The sequence below is a fragment of the Typopeltis vanoorti genome, chromosome 6, assembly GCF_054136105.1.
Source record: "Typopeltis vanoorti isolate ZY-2024b chromosome 6, IOZ_Tvanoo_1.0, whole genome shotgun sequence".
Taxonomy (NCBI): Eukaryota; Metazoa; Arthropoda; class Arachnida; order Uropygi; family Thelyphonidae; genus Typopeltis; species Typopeltis vanoorti.
Genome location: NC_143554.1, coordinates 111,921,242 through 111,939,958, shown reverse-complemented (window position 1 = coordinate 111,939,958; position 18,717 = coordinate 111,921,242). Strand labels below are relative to the sequence as shown.

Below are 18,717 nucleotides of genomic sequence, written 5' to 3'. Positions count from 1 at the left end.
AAGCTAGAGGATACCTCCTCCACAGAAACGGCAGAATAAACTACAGAGGAGATGGCACCGCTATTTTTATAAAAAGGCACATCGATCACCACTCTGTAACCGCCCCTCAACCAAAAATCTAGAGCTCACAGGAATAGCAGTACTCACTACCTCAGCTGGGAAACTAACACTTTATGCAGCTTACAACCCTCGATCAAAGAATCTACTACATTCAGATCTGGATGCCTTCCTGGGCAATAAAGAACAAGTCATCATTGCCGGTGACCTAAATGCGAAATACCCTGCATTGAACAGCAAAACCACCAACAGAAACGGCTACACACTCTTCAGCTACTCCAGTTCAAACTATGCAGTGATGGCAGGCCCCGCAGAACCAACACATCATAGTACGTATGGCACAGCCGACATACTTGACATTGTTATCCTACAAAATATTAAGCTACAGTATAGCCTAGACTCTTTAAACGAGCTGACATCCGATCACAATCCAATCCTGCTCCAGCTGGGAAAGCAAGAACAACTGCTGCCTCCCTCACATTCCTTCATCTCATGGAAAAAACTACCACAAGTACTATCGAAAAACATTGAACCTGTCCTCACATCAGATCCATAAAAGAAATTGAAAATGCTGTCAGAAGCCTGACTCAGCAAATCAACACAGCCATAAAGGTTGTCACCTCTACCAAAACCACTCTTAAGCCAAACCGACTACCCGAAGACATCATGGATTTAATTAGGGACAAAAACAAAGCAAGGAAAAGGTACCACAACACCCGTGCACCTCATGACAAAAAGATCCTAAACAAACTGAACAATGAAGTTAGAGAAGCACTTAAAGCTCACAGGAACGAAACATGGGAAGCCAAACTAGCACCCGGCGAACACTCCATCTGGAGCATATTAAGAAGCCTCAGAAACAAAAACAAATCAAGTCAGACAGGGGCCTACTACACACGGAAGCAGAAAATGCTGAAGAGATAGCAAAGAACCTAGAAAAACAGTGTAGCCCTGCATACGACAACTTGGACATCAAGCATGTCTATAAAATCCACCTCCATGTCAGAGATGCACTAAAACTCAACGACACCTGCAACATCAAACCTGCAAACACCTCACCAGCGGAAATCTGTGAAGTTCTAAAGAAGCTAAAGAATAAAAAAGCCCCTTTCCCAGATAGCATAACAAATAGAATAATTAAACTGCTGCCCTGAAGAGCTGTCGTACATCTCACCACCATAATCAACGCTATGTTCCGATTTAACTATTTCTCCAGCTATTAGAAAGTCGCAGATGTGGTCCCAGTGCATAAACCAGGTAAAGATCCACACCTGTTTGAAAGCTATCGACCCATCGCCTAATCTCAAACTTTGGCAAAATTGCCGAAAAAATCATCCTCTCTAAACTCCAAGCCTCAGTAAACGAGTTAAATATCCTTCCTAAGGAATAATTTGGCTTTAGACAACATCACAGTACTACTCAACAAATTCATAGGATAATTGAATACATCACCATCGGCTACAATTGGCACCAGAACACTGGAGAAGTTTTCCTCGACATAGCGAAAGCTTTTGATAAGATATGGCACTTCGGATTACTACACAAACTCATCTCAGCAGGCATACCATCAAGAATCGTCCACTTAAATAAATCTTACCTCCGGGACAGACACATACAAGTGAAAATAAACGGAACAGTTTCCAGTCAGCGACGGATTTCTGCGGGTGTTCCCCAAGGTTCCCTACTGGCACCGATCGTATTCTTGATATATATGGCAGACATCCCACACAACCCAATATCCTCCATCTTAGCACTTTATGCGGATGACACAGCAGTACTTGCCAGATCTCTACGACCACATCTTGTCACTAAAAAACTGCAAGAAAACCTACTAAAACTAGAACAATGGTTCTCCACATGGAGATTACAAGTGAATCCCCAAAAGAGTATAGCGATACTTTTCACCAGAACATTGGTAATTTCCAAGGGGGGACCTTTATCTATTCAACACCAAAATCCCCTGGCAAACAGAAACAAAATATCTTGGGGTGATTCTAGACAAAAGATTAACTTTCAACCCACACATCAAAGCCTTATGCGCGAAAGCATAAGGCTTTGATGTGTGGGTTGAATGTTAATCTTTGATGATTTAAAACCATTGCACAACTTTACCCTCTAATAAATAGAAAAAGCAAACTGAATACCAGAATCAAAGTACTCCTCTACCTGTTGACGATCCGCCCCATAGTGATATATGCATCTCCAGCCTGGAGCCACACATCCAGCACCAACATCCTCAGGCTACAGAAAGTGCAAAATAAGGGTTTGCGCATGATCTTGGATACACCGTGGTTTGTAAAGAACGTCCAACTGCATAGAGATACAAACATCCCTTACATCTACCCCTTCCTACTAACTACAGCAGAAAAATTCTTCTCAAAGATCTCTACACACCCCAACGATCTAGTTAAACAGGCAGCAAACTATGAAGAGACTGACCTCTTCAAATACAAGAGGCCAAAAGCCATCCTGAATACTTGCAACAATGACTAATCTACGTGCCCCCCCCCCAGGGCGAGCTCACAGCTCATAAATCTTTCCTTCAATTCATCCTCCCTATCAGACAATGGGGAATAAAAGCATCTTGCTTCACCCTTCTGGCCAATGATGTTATGAGTATTAATCTTGAGTATTTAATTCCGGTAGTCGGTAAGCGTATTTTTTTTTAAATTAAATTAATTTTTTTTATAGCTTCTGACACATCACATTGATAGACATGGAAGAACAAATAGATGAGACGATATTTGAGGAAGTATATATTCATCAGACTTGGCAAGCTGCTTAATAACAACTGCCCGTGAAAGGTGAAACTTTATGACCCCCCCCAGCAAGCGTCAATGGCGATGACGCCGCTAATATGGAGGAAACAGTTTGATTCGGTGATCTCTACTCCCTCATGAGGTATTTCTGTTATTAAGAAATGGAACAAGATGGTTCAGTTTCGGACTCCACTCATTCTCCCAAAGAAAAGGTGCCTCCGATTACACTAAGAGGAAAAACACAGCTGGTCAGTTATAAGATCTAAAATGTCCAGTTTACAAACTGATTACACAAAGGCCAAAAATGTAGACGAGGGTATCAAGATACAACCCGACACGGCGACAGGTTATAGAATATTAACAAAGGAAATGGACGTCAGAGGTATTCAGTATCATACCTTCTCACTCAGTTCGGAAAAAAGTTTAGAAGTTGTGCTCCGTGGCGTCTGTGAAGACATTGATCCAGAAGAGATAGCTGTTGATCTTAACTTCCAGGATGTGCCTCCTATTAAGGTCAGCAGAATGTATAGATCTGACAAGACTCCCATGCCGTTAGTCCTTGTAGAGATCCATAACATTCACAAAAATATTTACAACTTAAAATCAATTTGCGGGCGCATCATCATACCAAAGTCACTCCGGAAAAGATCATCTTCTGGGCAATGCCACAGGTGCTAAAAGTTTGGGCCCACCCAGAAACGCTGTAAAGCTGAGTTTAAATGTCTGAAATGTGGGGATAGCCACCCAACCAATGTCTGTACAAAGCCGAAAACCACCTCGGCTAAATGCGTCAACTGCGGTGCCCCTCCCCCCTGCCAATTATAAGGGATGTACTCAGCACACCCGAAGAACAGACGGTTGGATACAGCTAAACAGTCCTCCTCCTCTAGTACAAGAATACCAGAGGCCCCTGCACCACAGCCGGAGTCTCGGCGGCCACAGGCGGAGGCCTTCAAAGATAGAGGGCGCCAAAGGCAAACAAGAAGCTATGCAGATGTGGCCCCTTCAAACAAGTCAACACCTGAACAGAATCAACTACTGAGGAATATCAGAAACAAAGGCAGATCCCTTCCCCCTATACTTTCTGACCAGGGCCTTGTTCACACAGACGTAGAAAAGGCAGAAACCATAGCAAAAAAAATTTATATGAAAACTTCGACTTTGATCACTTGTACAAAATTGACAGACAGGTCAAACATTCATTAAAACTCCCTGATACCGGTGCTGACCATATTGCACCCACATCACTTGCTGAAATATATGATATTATAAAAAATTTAAAGAACAAAAAAGCTCTTTGTCCAGATGGCATCACAAATAGGGTGATCAAGATGATGCCCCGAAAAGCTGTAGTGCACCTGACCATAATAATGAATGCAATCTTAAGGTTTCACTATTTTGCTCTCACCTGGAAACAGGCTGATGTAATCCCAATTCATAAGCCAGGCAAGGACCCTCACCTGCCTTACAATTATTGTCCTATCAGCCTCATCCGCGACTTGGGTAAGATTGCAGAGAAGGTCATCCTCTTACGACTTCAAGCTTCAGTAAATGAACTAAACATCCTTCCTAAAGAGCAATTTGTTTTTTGTCGAAACATAGTACTACCCAGCAAATCCTCAGAATAGTTGAATATAGCTGTATAGCTACAACTGGCGTCAATACACTGGAGCTGTTTTCCTTGATCTATCCAAAGCATTTGACAAAATACGGCACTTCGGATTGATACATAAACTTATCTCACTGAAAATGGTACATCTAGTTAGATCGTATCTACAGAATAGAAGAATGCAAGTTAAAATCAATGGTACTACCTCATCCCAGCGCCATATCTTGGCCTGAGTATCGCAGGGATCCTCATTGGCTCTATGGCTATTCTCTATATACATGTCAGATGTTCCACACAACCTAATGTCATCCATCATGGCCCTATAAGCGGATGATACAGCATTATTAGCCAGATCTCTCCTGGCACACCTCATTACTAAAAACTTCAAGAAAACCTTCAACAGTTAGAGAAATGGTTCTCCAAATGGAGACTGCAAGTGAATCCCCAAAATATCTCATCCAGTCTCTTCACGAAAAGATCGATATCTCCTGCAGGAGACATCTTCCGATTCAATACTAAAATTCCCTGGCAGACAGAAACAAAATACCTTGGTGTCTTCCTCGACAGAAAATTAACTTTTAACCAGCACATCAAGACTGCGTGTGGAAAGGCATCTAAAGCCATCGCCCAGATCTACCCCCTAATTAACAGGAACAGCAAGCTAAACATCAGAATCAAATTGCTTTTATACCAGCTGACGATACATCCCATAGTCACTTACACTTCTCCATTCTCAAACTGCAACGTGTACAAAAAAAGTGCCTGCGAATGATTCTAAACGCCCCCATGGTTCATCAGAAACAATCAACTTCATCGAGATACAAATATTCCTTTTCTCTTATCTTTCCTACAGTCTTTAGCAACAAAGTTTTCCTAAAAACGTCCATACACCCCAACAATCTAGTTCAGCAAGCTGTAACCTACGAGGGAACGGATATATTCAAACATAAAAGACCAAAACCATTTTAATTTCTTGAAGCGATTCATAATCTCCATGCCCATTCAGGGCGAGCTCATAAAATTTTTCCCTCACTATCACCATAACAGATAGCGGGGAATATGAAAAGCACTTTGCTTCACCCCTAAAGATATTAATGTGAATTGTCAATTGTGATGGTATTTCTTTGAGAAACAGTATCAGTTTCGTTAAGAAATGTTAAGAAGCTATTCTATTCTGCAATTTGTGTGTATGTATGTATTTGAGGTATTACGAAGCGAGGTTTGGGAGGCAAAGATGGAATATAGAGTACACAGTCCGTGGAAATATCTTGAAAGAGTAGAGGAGATGAGAGGTTTGGGAGTTATTGTGGACAATGACCTATCTAACGTTACTAAAATTGTGAGGACAGCACAACAGATAATGCCGAGGACACTGACTTGTAGAAGTAAGGATTTTAAAGCTTGGATCAAACCACATATGGATTACTGAGCATAAATATGGTCGCTTGGTTTTCAAAAAGATGAAGATGTATTGGAAAAAGTTCAGAGACGATGGACTAAGGTGGTTTTTTTTCTGATCTTTCGAATGTTGAGTATAAAGGAAAGATTAAGAATAAAGCAATCTGAAGAAACTTGTTAATAGGAGGAGAAATGAGGATGTGATTGTGACATCAGAAAAAAAAAATCAACGAACGCCTTTTTATTCCTGTATAGGGAGTAGTCGAGGACGTTTTAGCCCTGTCTAACTTTTGCAGACTGAGTGAGTTCATTCATCACTGGTAGCCAATCAGAGATAGCTGGCCAAAGGCTATCACTAGTTAAGTGGCACGCAGGAAAAAAACAGCTAACAAGTGCCTCCATCTCGTGATACCTAATCCTAAAACAATGTTCTTAATGTCAGAAAATAGTATGGGTTCTACGGTCGATTTTCTTGAGTTTACTGGACGAAAAACGCGCTTGCCCGTGCCAGATATCGACTAACTCGGGAAATGTTCGAAAAAAGGCTTAGAAAAAGTTGATCTAGTGGGCGACTAGAATCGAACTCGTGACGCTCTTTCTTCGTTTAGTGCTGAGGAGTGTAAACACCACTTCAATTGAACTACACAAGTTGCTAAAAGGTTATTACCAGATTAATGTGAAGGAGGTTTTGCATGAAATGGCTGAAAAGAGGGAGAGAACAAGAAGTCATTCCTATAAGTTGTGTAACAAGTGAGTGAGTAAGAGGAAAAGGAGCAAGTTTTTTGCATGAGGAGTTGTACTGTTAATTCCCTTCAAATATAATATTTTTTAAAATAATTTTCCTCTATGGCAACTGTTCATATTCCTCTTGTCTTTCACACATTTCTTTGCACGTTATTATTATTATCCCCTCCCCAATGAAAGCTTTTTTTGAAGAAGATACAAAAACTGAAAGACACGTTATCCACTCATTTGATTGACAAAGAATAAAATATTGGAATACTGTGCACTGGGATTAGGCGCTTAAAAATCTCCCGTAACATCGCTGAATGTATTCATAGAAAGCAATTCGATTAAATTATAATCCCATGGTTTTCAGTCTTTCGTTTTTTTTTGTTTTAATTGAGTATTCGACCTTTTCTTTGCAAATTCTAACGAAACGTTTTTATTATTTGCCTCCAAATATGTTACCTTGAATATATAAAATATATTTGAATACAATTCAAGTATTTTACATGTTTATTGAAATAATTTAAGAAATGAGTCTTCTTCGCACGCTCTTAGATTAAAAGAACTAAAGGAGTGCTCAGTTTATTTGACGAATAGAAATAAATGAATCTATTTCTCTGTTATCCGTTTATTTTTTCCCAAATCTTACAACTTTAATTTATTCTCTGGCTTTGTTTTCACATCAGATGCAATTTCATCGAGAGACATTTGCATTTTTTTTAAAAATTATTTCTAAACTTTCAGGGATCTTATGAACAACCAGATAACTGAGATTCATCCAGAAGCTTTCCAAAACCTAACCCAACTCCGAGATCTGTAAGTATCACTTCTTGTTATTTGTAACTTGGACTTAATCATGGTATTATTCTTACATCAAATTCATGGCAAAAGTATTCATGATTTCAATACAAATTGAACTTGCATTCAAATAAAATCCGTTTGATGACCTTTGTCTTTTTTTTTTTTTCTCAAACAGGAACCTAGGGGATAATCGATATCCGTACCTTCCAAGTCAAGGTCTCCAAAGCTTAAGACAACTCAAAACTTTCAACAACCGCAATCTCAAGGAATTCCCTCCACCAGAGGACTTTCCTAAAGTCCACACGCTCGCCCTTTCCTACGCATACCACTGCTGTTCTTTTCGTCCTCTTGTAAGACACTCTCCTCTTCCAGCATCCCTCAAGGAGACCATTGTATGGCTTACTCGGGAGGAGGTGGACATGACTGTGTGGAGCACCAACTTTACTGATGTCTGGCCAGGTTACGGTAAGTCAAGGCTTAATATTAACACTTGGTTAAAATAAAGAAATAGATTCCGTTGGAAAACGGATTGGAAACTGCCAGAAGGCGCCAACTTCACCCTTAGCCAATCACTGATAGCTGGCTCAATGGCATCAGCGATTTTAATTGGCATTCGGGGAAGAGAGAACAGAAGACGACTGTTATCATCTCGTGGTGTCCATAACTCTTAACCATATATAATATTGTCTGCAATTATAATACAATTCCTTCTGTAGCATGCCGTAGTTTCTGCACGGTGTCATCGTTATATATTTATTTATTTATTTTTGCATTTAGAAAACTTCTCCTCCAAATTCGAAGAGTTCGCTAGTCAGTTGTGGAACACATACGGAAGAGAATACGCAATTCCGGACAACCTAGCCCAACATGCCGAGGAATACTTTCAAGAGTACCGATCGGTGCAGAGCACGGATGAAGGGCAGAGCAGACATCCCGTACAGTGTCTCCCTGAACCAGGTGAGGGTGCATTTATTTCTTTAACGAATTTTTTCCTACAACAAGGGGTTTATCCAATGCAACTGTATGTCTACATTTTGCCTTTCTCAGAAGATCACGTGATTTAAATGATTTTCTTCTTTATTGCAGGTCCGTTTATGCCCTGCGAAGACCTTTTTGGATGGTGGAGTCTCCGTTGCGGAGTGTGGATTGTTTTCCTGCTTGCAATGCTTGGTAATGGAGTTGTAGTGATTGTCCTGCTTTTTGGTCGCAGCAAAATGGACGTCCCTCGCTTTCTGGTGTGCAATCTTGCAGCGGCTGATTTCCTTATGGGTATTTACTTGGGGATGTTGGCAGTTATAGACGCTTCTACACTTGGGGAGTTTAGGGTAATGGACTATTTTATAAAAGTTAAAATAAAAATATATACGTACAAATTGTCCTTTAAAAGTAGAAATGTCATTTTTAGATCATTACAAAAGAGTTGCTTATGTTTTAAACATTATTACCGTACTGAAAATATCATCTCAGTCATTGTAATCTTAATATTTCTACATTTGGAAATAGAACTAGGTTATTGTGGCATACTTTGAAACATAAATACTTCTCTCTTTAAATTTATCCACGTAAGATTTTAATATAACTATTTCATATTTAATCATAACCTATTCTTGTGTTAATTTTCAATCATTTCAGGAATAAAAAACAAGTCGAAATGATAGTTTCTGCTTTTCGAGAATAAGGATGATTTTATTTTGTAGGTAGTAGAAGATAGGTATTGAACCATCTTTTCTATTAAATGAATAGAATAATTCACTTATTTTTTTATTTAATATTTAATACGTTTACTTATTATTTTAAAGTTAATACTTAATACATGTTTACTTATTTTTTAATTTACTATTTAATATATTATTTTACTTATTTCTTATTTAATATTTAATACATGTTTACTTATTACTTTTTTTTATCTTTACCTATTTTTTTTATTTAATATTATAAATAAATAAATAAATATAAAGCTCTGATCATGGATAGAGGGTAACATTTAATATTATCCTTATAGTCCTTATAAGGACTGGCTTAAAGGGGCGAAGCAAGAATGCTTTTCATCTTCCCCGTTATCTGTAGAGGACAGTGTAGGGATAAGGTGTTATTGAGCTATTAAAGCTCTGATCATGGCAGGTGGATAACAGCAATAGCGGAGCCTCAGTTAGAACTTCATTGGCTACAGCATTGCTATCCGTTACCCTCCAAGGGTATTGGATTAATTTAATATTATTTCCTTTACTATCTTCATTTAAATGCATTTTATGTTGCATCCGGAATGGTGTGATCTTTCATATTATAAAATATCACATTTCATCCAATCCAACTTTTATTTTATTATTCAATAATATTTACATTGTTAAAATGTATTTAACATTTCATTAATTTTATGTGCGTTATTCACAATTTTATTATCTGCATGTTTAATAGTGTAGGTTGCTATTAATATTGTTCACAGTTTCTTGAAAAATCTAGCATTTCTAGTTTATTTTTGTTCCATTTTAATAGAAAATTACATGAAAACATTTTCAGTATTTTAAATCAGTAAAGAAGAGTTCCATTTCAATTTCAATAAACAAAATTGAAAAAATACAAAACTCATTTAAGATAGTATTTAAGATAACTTAAATCAAAAGAACTACAAAAAAAAAATTTTTTTGTGAGTTCAACGTATCTCATCATTGGCCTGTGGAGTAAGATAGGCTGAGATTCAGCAGATAGTAGGAGAGGAAATAAAGATAGAGTGCATAGTAGTAGAGTAGATGAAAGAGGCCTCAGCTGACCTGTTTAGCTGTTGACCCCCCAGGGGTTCTTCTAAAACGGTCGTTGATTTTTCACTTTTAAAAAGGAAAAATCCTGAAAAGGAAAAAAAATGAGAGACTAAGCAAATTTAACAAGTGTAAATAAATCTAAAGACTATGTGGAAGACAATTCTATAGAGGAATGAGTTTGCCGAGCAAACCCAGAACAGTATAACCAGGAAAAGAAGGGAGATGACCTGGCCCGGAAGACCCCGCCCTGAAAAGGGCTTGGGACCACCTCGATGTTGGCCTTCGCAGTCCGGGTTTGTTCAGGTCAACCCCAACCTGGGATCAGAAAAACTTTCAACTGTGAAAGGACTAGACCTACCTGTGGGTTAAACGCTGAACAGGAAGGAAGATCGAGATAGTGTCAACACCTACAACTTGAAGGTGTTACAGGTGCAGACACAACCGGATTCCCCCCTGTATCACACCATCTCACCATCACACCATCCCCCCTATGATCCCCCCTGGATCACACCATCTCCTCAGGAACCGCTCTTCTCCCCGTAAGTACCTTTCCTGCTCCAGGAAGCGGCGGAGGTAGGCTGAGAGGCAGTTCTTAATACGGAGATAGATGCGATCCCCCTCGTTAAGAAGGTGTTTTTTCCTGGTTTTCCAAATGTGGTGTTTAATCACATTTATTAGGAAAATCAGGTGTTTCTTGTTTTTGGTTACTGGGGGAGGAAACTGTAGAAAGACTATTTCGGGGAATGTGAGCGCTGGGATCGCAAGCACCTCAGCCAGTCTGTGCCAAACACGCTGTGCTGGCGGGCAGTGAAAGAAGAGGTGCCCTACGGTTTCTATCGCACCGCAGACGTCGCAGAAGGGGTTGCATGGTCGCGGGTTGTAAGCTGATTTTACCAGTTTCACCGGGAGTCTGCCGTAGGCGATTCTCCAGGCTAAGTCCCGGTGAAATGGTTGCCCCCAGCTGTTTTTTATGTTGGTGAACAGCACCTCTTCGTTTGTGCCCAGATCGGGTTTTTCGCAGTCAAAGCTGTCAAAAATTTTCCAGTACAGCTTGTTTGGGCTGAGCTGAAGCACTCGAACTCCATCCGTTGCCAATTTTTTAAAAAGTTTGCATATTGTGTAGTACCACTCAGGCACCGTCTCCGCACATGGTCCGGCGTGGCCAGTGATCCCGAAGTAGGGTAGGAAAAATCCTAAGAAGTATTTCATCAGATTGCCGGAAGGGTGATTTGATGCCAGTGCTTTCCGTATGGTCTGAGCAGCGTTGGTTAGGTGGCAGTATTTGAGGATTGGCAGGGCGAATCCCCCTTGTGTGGGGGGAATATGGAGAAATGCCCTGCGCACCTCGTGTTTCCTGTTGTTCCAGAAAAAATTAGTGATATGTTTGTGAATGGCGTTGTCTTGTGTGTCTGTTATGTTTGTGAGGTTAATGGTGTGCAGTAACATCGGTTTTAGGACTGTTTTGATAACTGTTGCTCTACCTTCGAATGATAGGTAGTTGGGACTGAAGGGTTTTAGTTTTTCGCAACACATTTCTATTAAGTGTTGTGTTTGCAACACTGGGGTCTCTAGGAAGGGAATTCCTAGTATTGTTAATGGGCCGGTTGTGGGTTTCAGACCATACGGAAGACTGGCAGGGTCGAATTTCCCATAAATTTTGATTCTTGTTTTTTCTGGGTTGGTGTGAAGACCACTGAGCACGCTGAACTACACAAAATGATATTGAGAAGCATATATCACTGCTTTTCAACGCTGTCATGAGACCATTGTTATATATAAGAAAGAATGTAATATATTTGTGTGGTGTGTATATTCTACGGCCTTATAATGAGTTGCAGAATTTTAAAAAATCAAGTTTCTTCCAAGAATAAGAATTAACATTAACAAATAATGATAATTGTAAATGTTTAATAAAAAAACGAAACTAATTTCAATATCTTGTTTATTTAATCACCAGATCTATGCTATTCAGTGGCAGACATCGGCTGGTTGTCAGATAGCTGGATTTCTTGGAGTACTCAGCAGCGAACTTTCCGTGTACACTCTCGCCGTCATTACCCTGGAGAGAAACTACGCCATAACCCATGCCATGCACCTGAACAAACGACTATCTCTAAAGCATGCCGGTTACATAATGGGCGGAGGATGGATCTTTGCGTTGCTGATGAGTGTCCTACCGCTGTTTGGCATAAGTGACTACAGAAAATTCGCCATTTGTCTTCCGTTCGAGACCGAAGACTTGGTGTCTTTAATTTATGTGGTTTTTCTCATATTCATCAACGGCATTGCCTTCCTCATCCTGATGGGTTGCTACCTGAAGATGTATTGGGTCATCCGAGGATCGCAGGCATGGAATTCAAACGACTCTCGAATAGCCAAGAGGATGGCACTTTTAGTGTTCACAGATTTCATCTGCTGGGCTCCCATAGCGTTTTTCTCTTTGACTGCGGTGTTCGGTCTGCAACTCATTTCTTTGGAGGAGGCAAAAGTGTTCACCATCTTCGTCCTTCCACTGAACAGTTGTGCCAATCCTTTTCTCTACGCTATTTTCACCAAACAATTCAAGAAAGACTGCGTTCTTATCTGCAAGCGTATAGAAGAATCTCGAGTTACCAGAGGGATCGGAAGATGTCGTCACAGCTCCAACTTCTCCAACCGACACACTCCAGCTAACACCAACTCGGCTGCTGACAGAAAGAGTGGAGGGGAGCATCCGTTGTGTCAATGTGCGGCTCAGAAGAAAGACGACCAAGCACCTGTTTATCGTCGAGGAAGGCGTTGGAAGGCCCTAGCGATGAGATACTTGTTGTGCAGAGACAAAAATGGTCGGGATGGTCAGATGAGCGAATATACTTGTGCCATCGCCAGAATACAACGTCACGCAGAGAATAACAACATGCGTGGATCTAGCGTTTCCAGCGAGAACTTCTCTTCTCGCTCTGACAGTTGGAGACAAGGGAACTTTGCTCTTCGTCTACTAGAGCGGGGAGGAAGACGCAACTCCTGGAGTTGCACTCACAAATCATCGCAAGATTCCAGTAATTCGTGTAGTCGCCAGGATTCATCTACGTCAACGTTTCGACTTTCACGTTCCAGTGTGAGCAGTGACACTTCTAATTCGCTTCACGGGAAATCTTTAAGGGAAAGATCCAATGCGGCTCAAGCCGAGTTGCTTGCAGGAGCTTGTGGATTCAATCGATACTCCATGGGAACCAGTAAGGAAAAGCCGAAGCTTTGTCGACAAGGAGCAGTAGAAGATAACCCTTTGGTTAGAGGTTGTCCACGATCTACAGATGTGGTCATTCTCAAGAGGTCACCACCAGTTTCGGGATTGTGTTCGACTTGTGGCAGAAGGGACACCGTACCATCCCTCAAATTCAAAAGCAAGGAACTCGAAGAGAAGTTCAATTGTTTCTACAACCGACTGGTCGAGACGAGTAACGAAGACAGCAGCGATGCGGCAACCTCGAAAGATGACCAAGTTCTCTTGTCAAGTGACCAATCCACAGGAGATCAGAAGACTGACTCTGGAAAGGATACTGTGGACACTTCCTTGTCAGAGCAACACAGCGAGGATATGGAATTCAAGCCGTACATCGAACTGGAAAGACTGGACTCGAAAAGATATCACAGTGGCTTGGCTAGTCGTGACGCGGGTCGTGACGTCATAGCCGAAGTGGTGCAGATGGATGATCCTCCAGCTGACCAATCTCATCTGCACGTCAGTGCAGAGAACGTTTCTAAGCCCAAATCAAGTAGTCTTAGCAATTTAGGTCTGGATTTTAAACTCTTCACCCGTCGCAAAGCGAGTTCGGATAACTCTCTGAAGAAAATATCCCTGAGGAGTCTTCCTGCTTTCCTTAGGTCGCTGTCTAGTCAAAATACTCAATTTGTTGGTGTGAAGCTCCAAGTGCGAAGTCATAGTCAAATGTTACCCCCGTTTTCTTGTCATCTTCCTACTTGCCACAGCGAGACCGTCATAAGTCAGGACTATCCTCGCCAATGTGCCCAACACCATCACCACTCGCACGAATCTTGTCTCAGAGGAGAGCCAAGAGATTCCCGGATGTCCCCAGGACACGAATCTGCTTCCGAAGAGGAAGAAGAAGAAGAAGAAGACGATTTATTTATTGAGGTGAAACTTGTCCCTGACGAACTTAATGCCGAGGACAATTCGACACCAAGTGGCGCACTGCCAAACACACAACCTCTGCCGCTGTGTCCGACTCCAAGCGCAACAAGCGAGGATATACCGCTAATCGATGCAGCACATCGCTAGCGAGCTGATGCTTAATTTTTCTATTTGTTTGTATTCTAGCTGTGATATTAAAATATTGTCACTCTTCTCAGGTTTATTGATGCAGTCTCCTTTATGGGACTTGATGACATTTCATGATCCAATATTGCCACCCCACCGCTAAAAATTAATAATCCTTATGGATTGTGGTAATGATTTTAATGTTGTGACAACCTCAAGCTTCAAACGCGAGTATTTGTAGCTTGAGGTTGTCACAAAATGGCAGGACCGACTATGACCACTTCGGTGTTCTTGTGAAAACAACTGAAGAACTATTTTCGGGTTGATGTTGATATTCCACTTCTTGAAGCAGTCCTCTAGTTCAATTATAGAGTTTTTGTTCCTCTAGGTCAAAGACAGAGTACTGCAGGTTTTTCTAGTCCTGCTGTAGAACTGTATCCTTGGCATAAAAGGCCGTGATAGTTGAATCCGTACAATGAATATCAACCATGAAGATTGAAAAGAAGGGATAACAGTAAGGAACTCTGTGGGATACCTGAAGCGAATCTTCTTTCTGAAAACCTTATTTGATGAAGTGAATTAAAGCTGGTGGGAATTTGGTTTAGAAAAGATTGTCGAGTAGATTGGCCCATAGCGCCAAACCGTCTCTGAAATTTTAACAATATCCAAGAACATTGCACTGGAGTGTTGTATCCAGTCATATTCGTAGTTAAGTATAATGCGATGTTTCATAATGTGAATCCAAACTGTTTATCTGGGAGAACTGCTACTTGGATTCCACAGAGGTCATAAACTGCACTTTTAATAGAATTACTCTTTCAGAGATCTTTCTCATGACTAATAAGGAGATAGTTCTGATGAAAATGCACTGCCTCCAGCTTAGAGATTTTGAAAACTGTGACAGTTTTCTCGTTAGAAGAGGCGGGGTTCATTTTTTTATTTGCTCTGCGCACGCATGCACCTTTTCAAAAGACAAGGAGATCACTCATCATTCTTAGTTGAGATTCATCTCCAGTGTTCGAGGGCTGGAGCACCGATTTCCATTGCTGTTTCCGTGGGTCTTTAAGCTCATGCTTGACTAGATTCATGGTCCTGTTGAGCATCTGCCAGTCAACCGGAACCATTGTTCTGTCGCAAGGGCCTCTTGCTGTATTTTTTTACAGATGTGAAAAGCGGAACTGATGTATCATTTCCTCTAAGAGACGGTAGAAAATGCAGTGGTTAAGTGAGCGGTTAATATACGTTTTTATAGTTCCGACATTAAACTATCGAATTTTTCTGTACAGTTTATGATTGGAAGCAGACCAATATCTTCATGTAGAGAAGTTAAAGGTCTCCATCCTCAGTTAATGGAAGGTGAACAGTCAGAGATGACTCTATTATGAGCACAGCTGGAACATGGTTATGTCGTGATTCGAAATAAGCTCGTCTATCGGGTGGCATTCGTATGGCACATTCTTTAACAAAGAAATGTTCAAGACGTTTGGGCAACCATTTCCACTGAACTGTACACACTCGTGCAGCCCAGTGACTTTGCAATTAGGTACCTTTGAAAAACACGTACTCACTAGCTTGTACCTGAAAACCGCTTCGAGATTAAATCAAATAATCGCGTACTGGTAGGACTATACAACGATTACGTCATTAGACTTCTCTCGTTGGTTATGTCGATTTGAATCTCAAGGTTGATAGTAGCAGGGTGCGCTATATTAGTCTTCATAAAGATCGCGAATCCACCTTTGATATCTGGACGATTATTACGATGAAGGGTGCAATTCCGAGGTTTTGGGTTATCAACAGGGAAGCTGATGTGTTTAAGTAATAAGGATGAGTTCGTCACGTGACTGGCGGCACTTTCCTGAAATATGTGTAATTTATTTCCCAGTGGGGGTTGACATTTCAAAAAGAATTGTCGGTAATGAGTTTGGCTTTCTGGTTGGAAAAGGTAGTCTACTCGCTTGCATGTTCTTTGGTGCTGCTGTGGCGGTTTTGGTCCTGCGTGTCACGGCTTGCGCAAATGTTGATTTTTTTTTTCTGGAGCTCTGGTTAGTTATCGTTCTTTTTTTAGACTCGACAGGAATTGGGTCCATCTTTTGTATTTAGCGCGAGTTGTCGACCACCGCTATTTGTTCAGTTAGATGTTTCTGTTTTAATTTTTTCAAGGATGCGATTGAGTGGTCGACGATCTGCTCTGTAGGACTCACACCCAAGAACTAAATTGTAAACTGTTTGTTTATCCTTAATTTCAGCTGTTATTTATTGATCGCATTCAGCACAGGTGTCACTGGTCATTTTTGTGCTTTGAAATGACTTTGATAGAACTGAAACCTCGATTTAGAAGATCTGTTAGAACTTCAGCACTCAGCGGACCGCTAATAAGTTTTCATCTAATTTTGTAAGGCCACAACACAGTCAGGCTGATTGCGGACATCTTGATCTGTGTTTCTAGCTTTTAGAAAGCTAATCTTTCGAGGTTTAATGCCAAGCGCGGTTACCATACATTGACCTTATGTCCATAGGATGACTAGAGTATTCTTTTGTTTCTTTTTTTTTTCCTTCTTGATCTCTCGGAATCCTTCGTAACTAACTTCTTAATCTTTTGAAGTCTCGGAAGCGTATTGAGCTGCGGATTGCGATGAATGATTTGGATATCACCACGTACAAAGTTTGCGGAAAGGGAGTGATTCGGTGACATGACTTGTACTCTATCAGATCATTTTATTTTAAGCAATTTATTTAGCTTTCGAAACAGGACTTCACAGTCCAAGATCTCTCAACATTTCAAATCACTCATTAGGTAAGGACACAATCTGTGTTCTGCAAGAATAATAACCTCAATGAAAGTGTAGAAATTCACCTTAGGGTAACAATGCCACAACAAGATCTCAAAAACGAAATAAACGGGAAAAAAACATAAACAAACCAACTAATTTGACCTTAACCCAACCATAAAATTTGCAATTGTGAACTCATTTATATTTTATAGTCAGTTATTTTCAGAAGAATTATCAATGATCAACCTGAATCCATCATCTGATCTTCAGTTTAGGCATGCAAACGAAAACTAAGGGCATGGACACAAAACATTTGGGGATTCCTAGTTTTATGTTTAATTATTTTATGAAAAATATAATTAAGCATTACTTAATTAAATGATTATTTAATTCGTTAAGTATGTTAATTATTATTAAACGATAAGAAATCATTTTTATTAATAATTTATTATTGATTATTTAAAATAAATACACAGAATAATGATTTTTAACATTATATGTATGGGGATGAGCCTTTATAGCTCAGTTGGTTTCAACGATATCCTTTGGAACGAAATACCCGGGTTCGAATCTCGTGTAGAGCCTTCATTAAGGCATTCCAACTGATGGTGAGTAAGCCAGTATCATAAGGAGATAGATGGGTTCCCCCTTCCCAGGAAAATAGGGTTTGCATTCCCCGAAAACAGGTAAATCGGCCAAGAGAACACATGCAGTGTACATCCAAATTAGGCTATTGGCATAGGGCTAACGATTAGGAAATCCAAGTGTGCTTAAGATGTTATAGAAGCCTATCAAAGCCATAGATGTAAGTGAGAAACTGCATATACTTTAAATTGTAATAAAGTATTTGAACCCATAGCCAATGTCCCTCTTTTAGAGGTTACGTTAAACTATTTCAAGCATTTTACAGCAAAAGTTAAACAACTGATGCACAGAAAAAAAAGAGACTATTTCCCACTCAACAAACATACAATAGCCAGACTTTTTTACATTACATTTGAACATATTCAGAAAAAAAAGTGACTGGACAAACAAAGGCATCAGTATCTCAGCAAGCAAACCAAACAATTTTTGATTTTCTGAGATACTGTCATGTTCTCAGAAGATCGCCAGTGATTGGATGGAAATTATTAACGAACTGGACAATACAAGCAAACTGGTGGGACTTGAAATTAATTTTACAAAACAAAAATCATGAGTGAAAGATTAAAAATTCCAAACTTGAGAGAAGGCATCAGCATTGAATACGTATCGGAGGACAAATAATATATTTGAAGAACAAACAAGAAATAGAAATACATTTCTTAGTAAACTGTGACGTAATTCCTAGTGATTGAGCTAATATATCAACGCGCAGTGGGAAGAAGTATTGTATCATATCATCTCAATGAATAATAACTTATTTATCCAAAATAATAAAATAGCATATTTCCGAATAGTAAAAAAACGAATATTATAAAATGAAAATTCTTACAAAATTGTTTAGTGAAAAAACTTTGCAAAATTCATGATTCATGAAGTGTAAAAGAATATAAAGGCTGGAGACAGAAACACAGTGTCTGTGATTGGTCTAAGC

The 18,717-nt window shown here is 39.9% G+C and overlaps 1 protein-coding gene across 1 annotated transcript in view; it reads left to right on the top strand.

Annotated features, from left to right (window-relative positions):
* LOC150105814 (uncharacterized) overlaps positions 1-14,388 on the top strand; it is a 29,858-nt gene extending 15,470 nt beyond the window's left edge. Inside the window, exons 9-13 of the mRNA XM_090394569.1 lie at positions 7,297-7,368; positions 7,529-7,818; positions 8,131-8,310; positions 8,440-8,678; positions 12,067-14,388. Of these exons, the coding sequence (XP_090250695.1) occupies positions 7,297-7,368; positions 7,529-7,818; positions 8,131-8,310; positions 8,440-8,678; positions 12,067-14,388 (3,103 nt within the window). The remainder of the gene's footprint in view (positions 1-7,296; positions 7,369-7,528; positions 7,819-8,130; positions 8,311-8,439; positions 8,679-12,066) is intronic.
* The last annotated feature ends 4,329 nt before the right edge of the window (positions 14,389-18,717 follow it).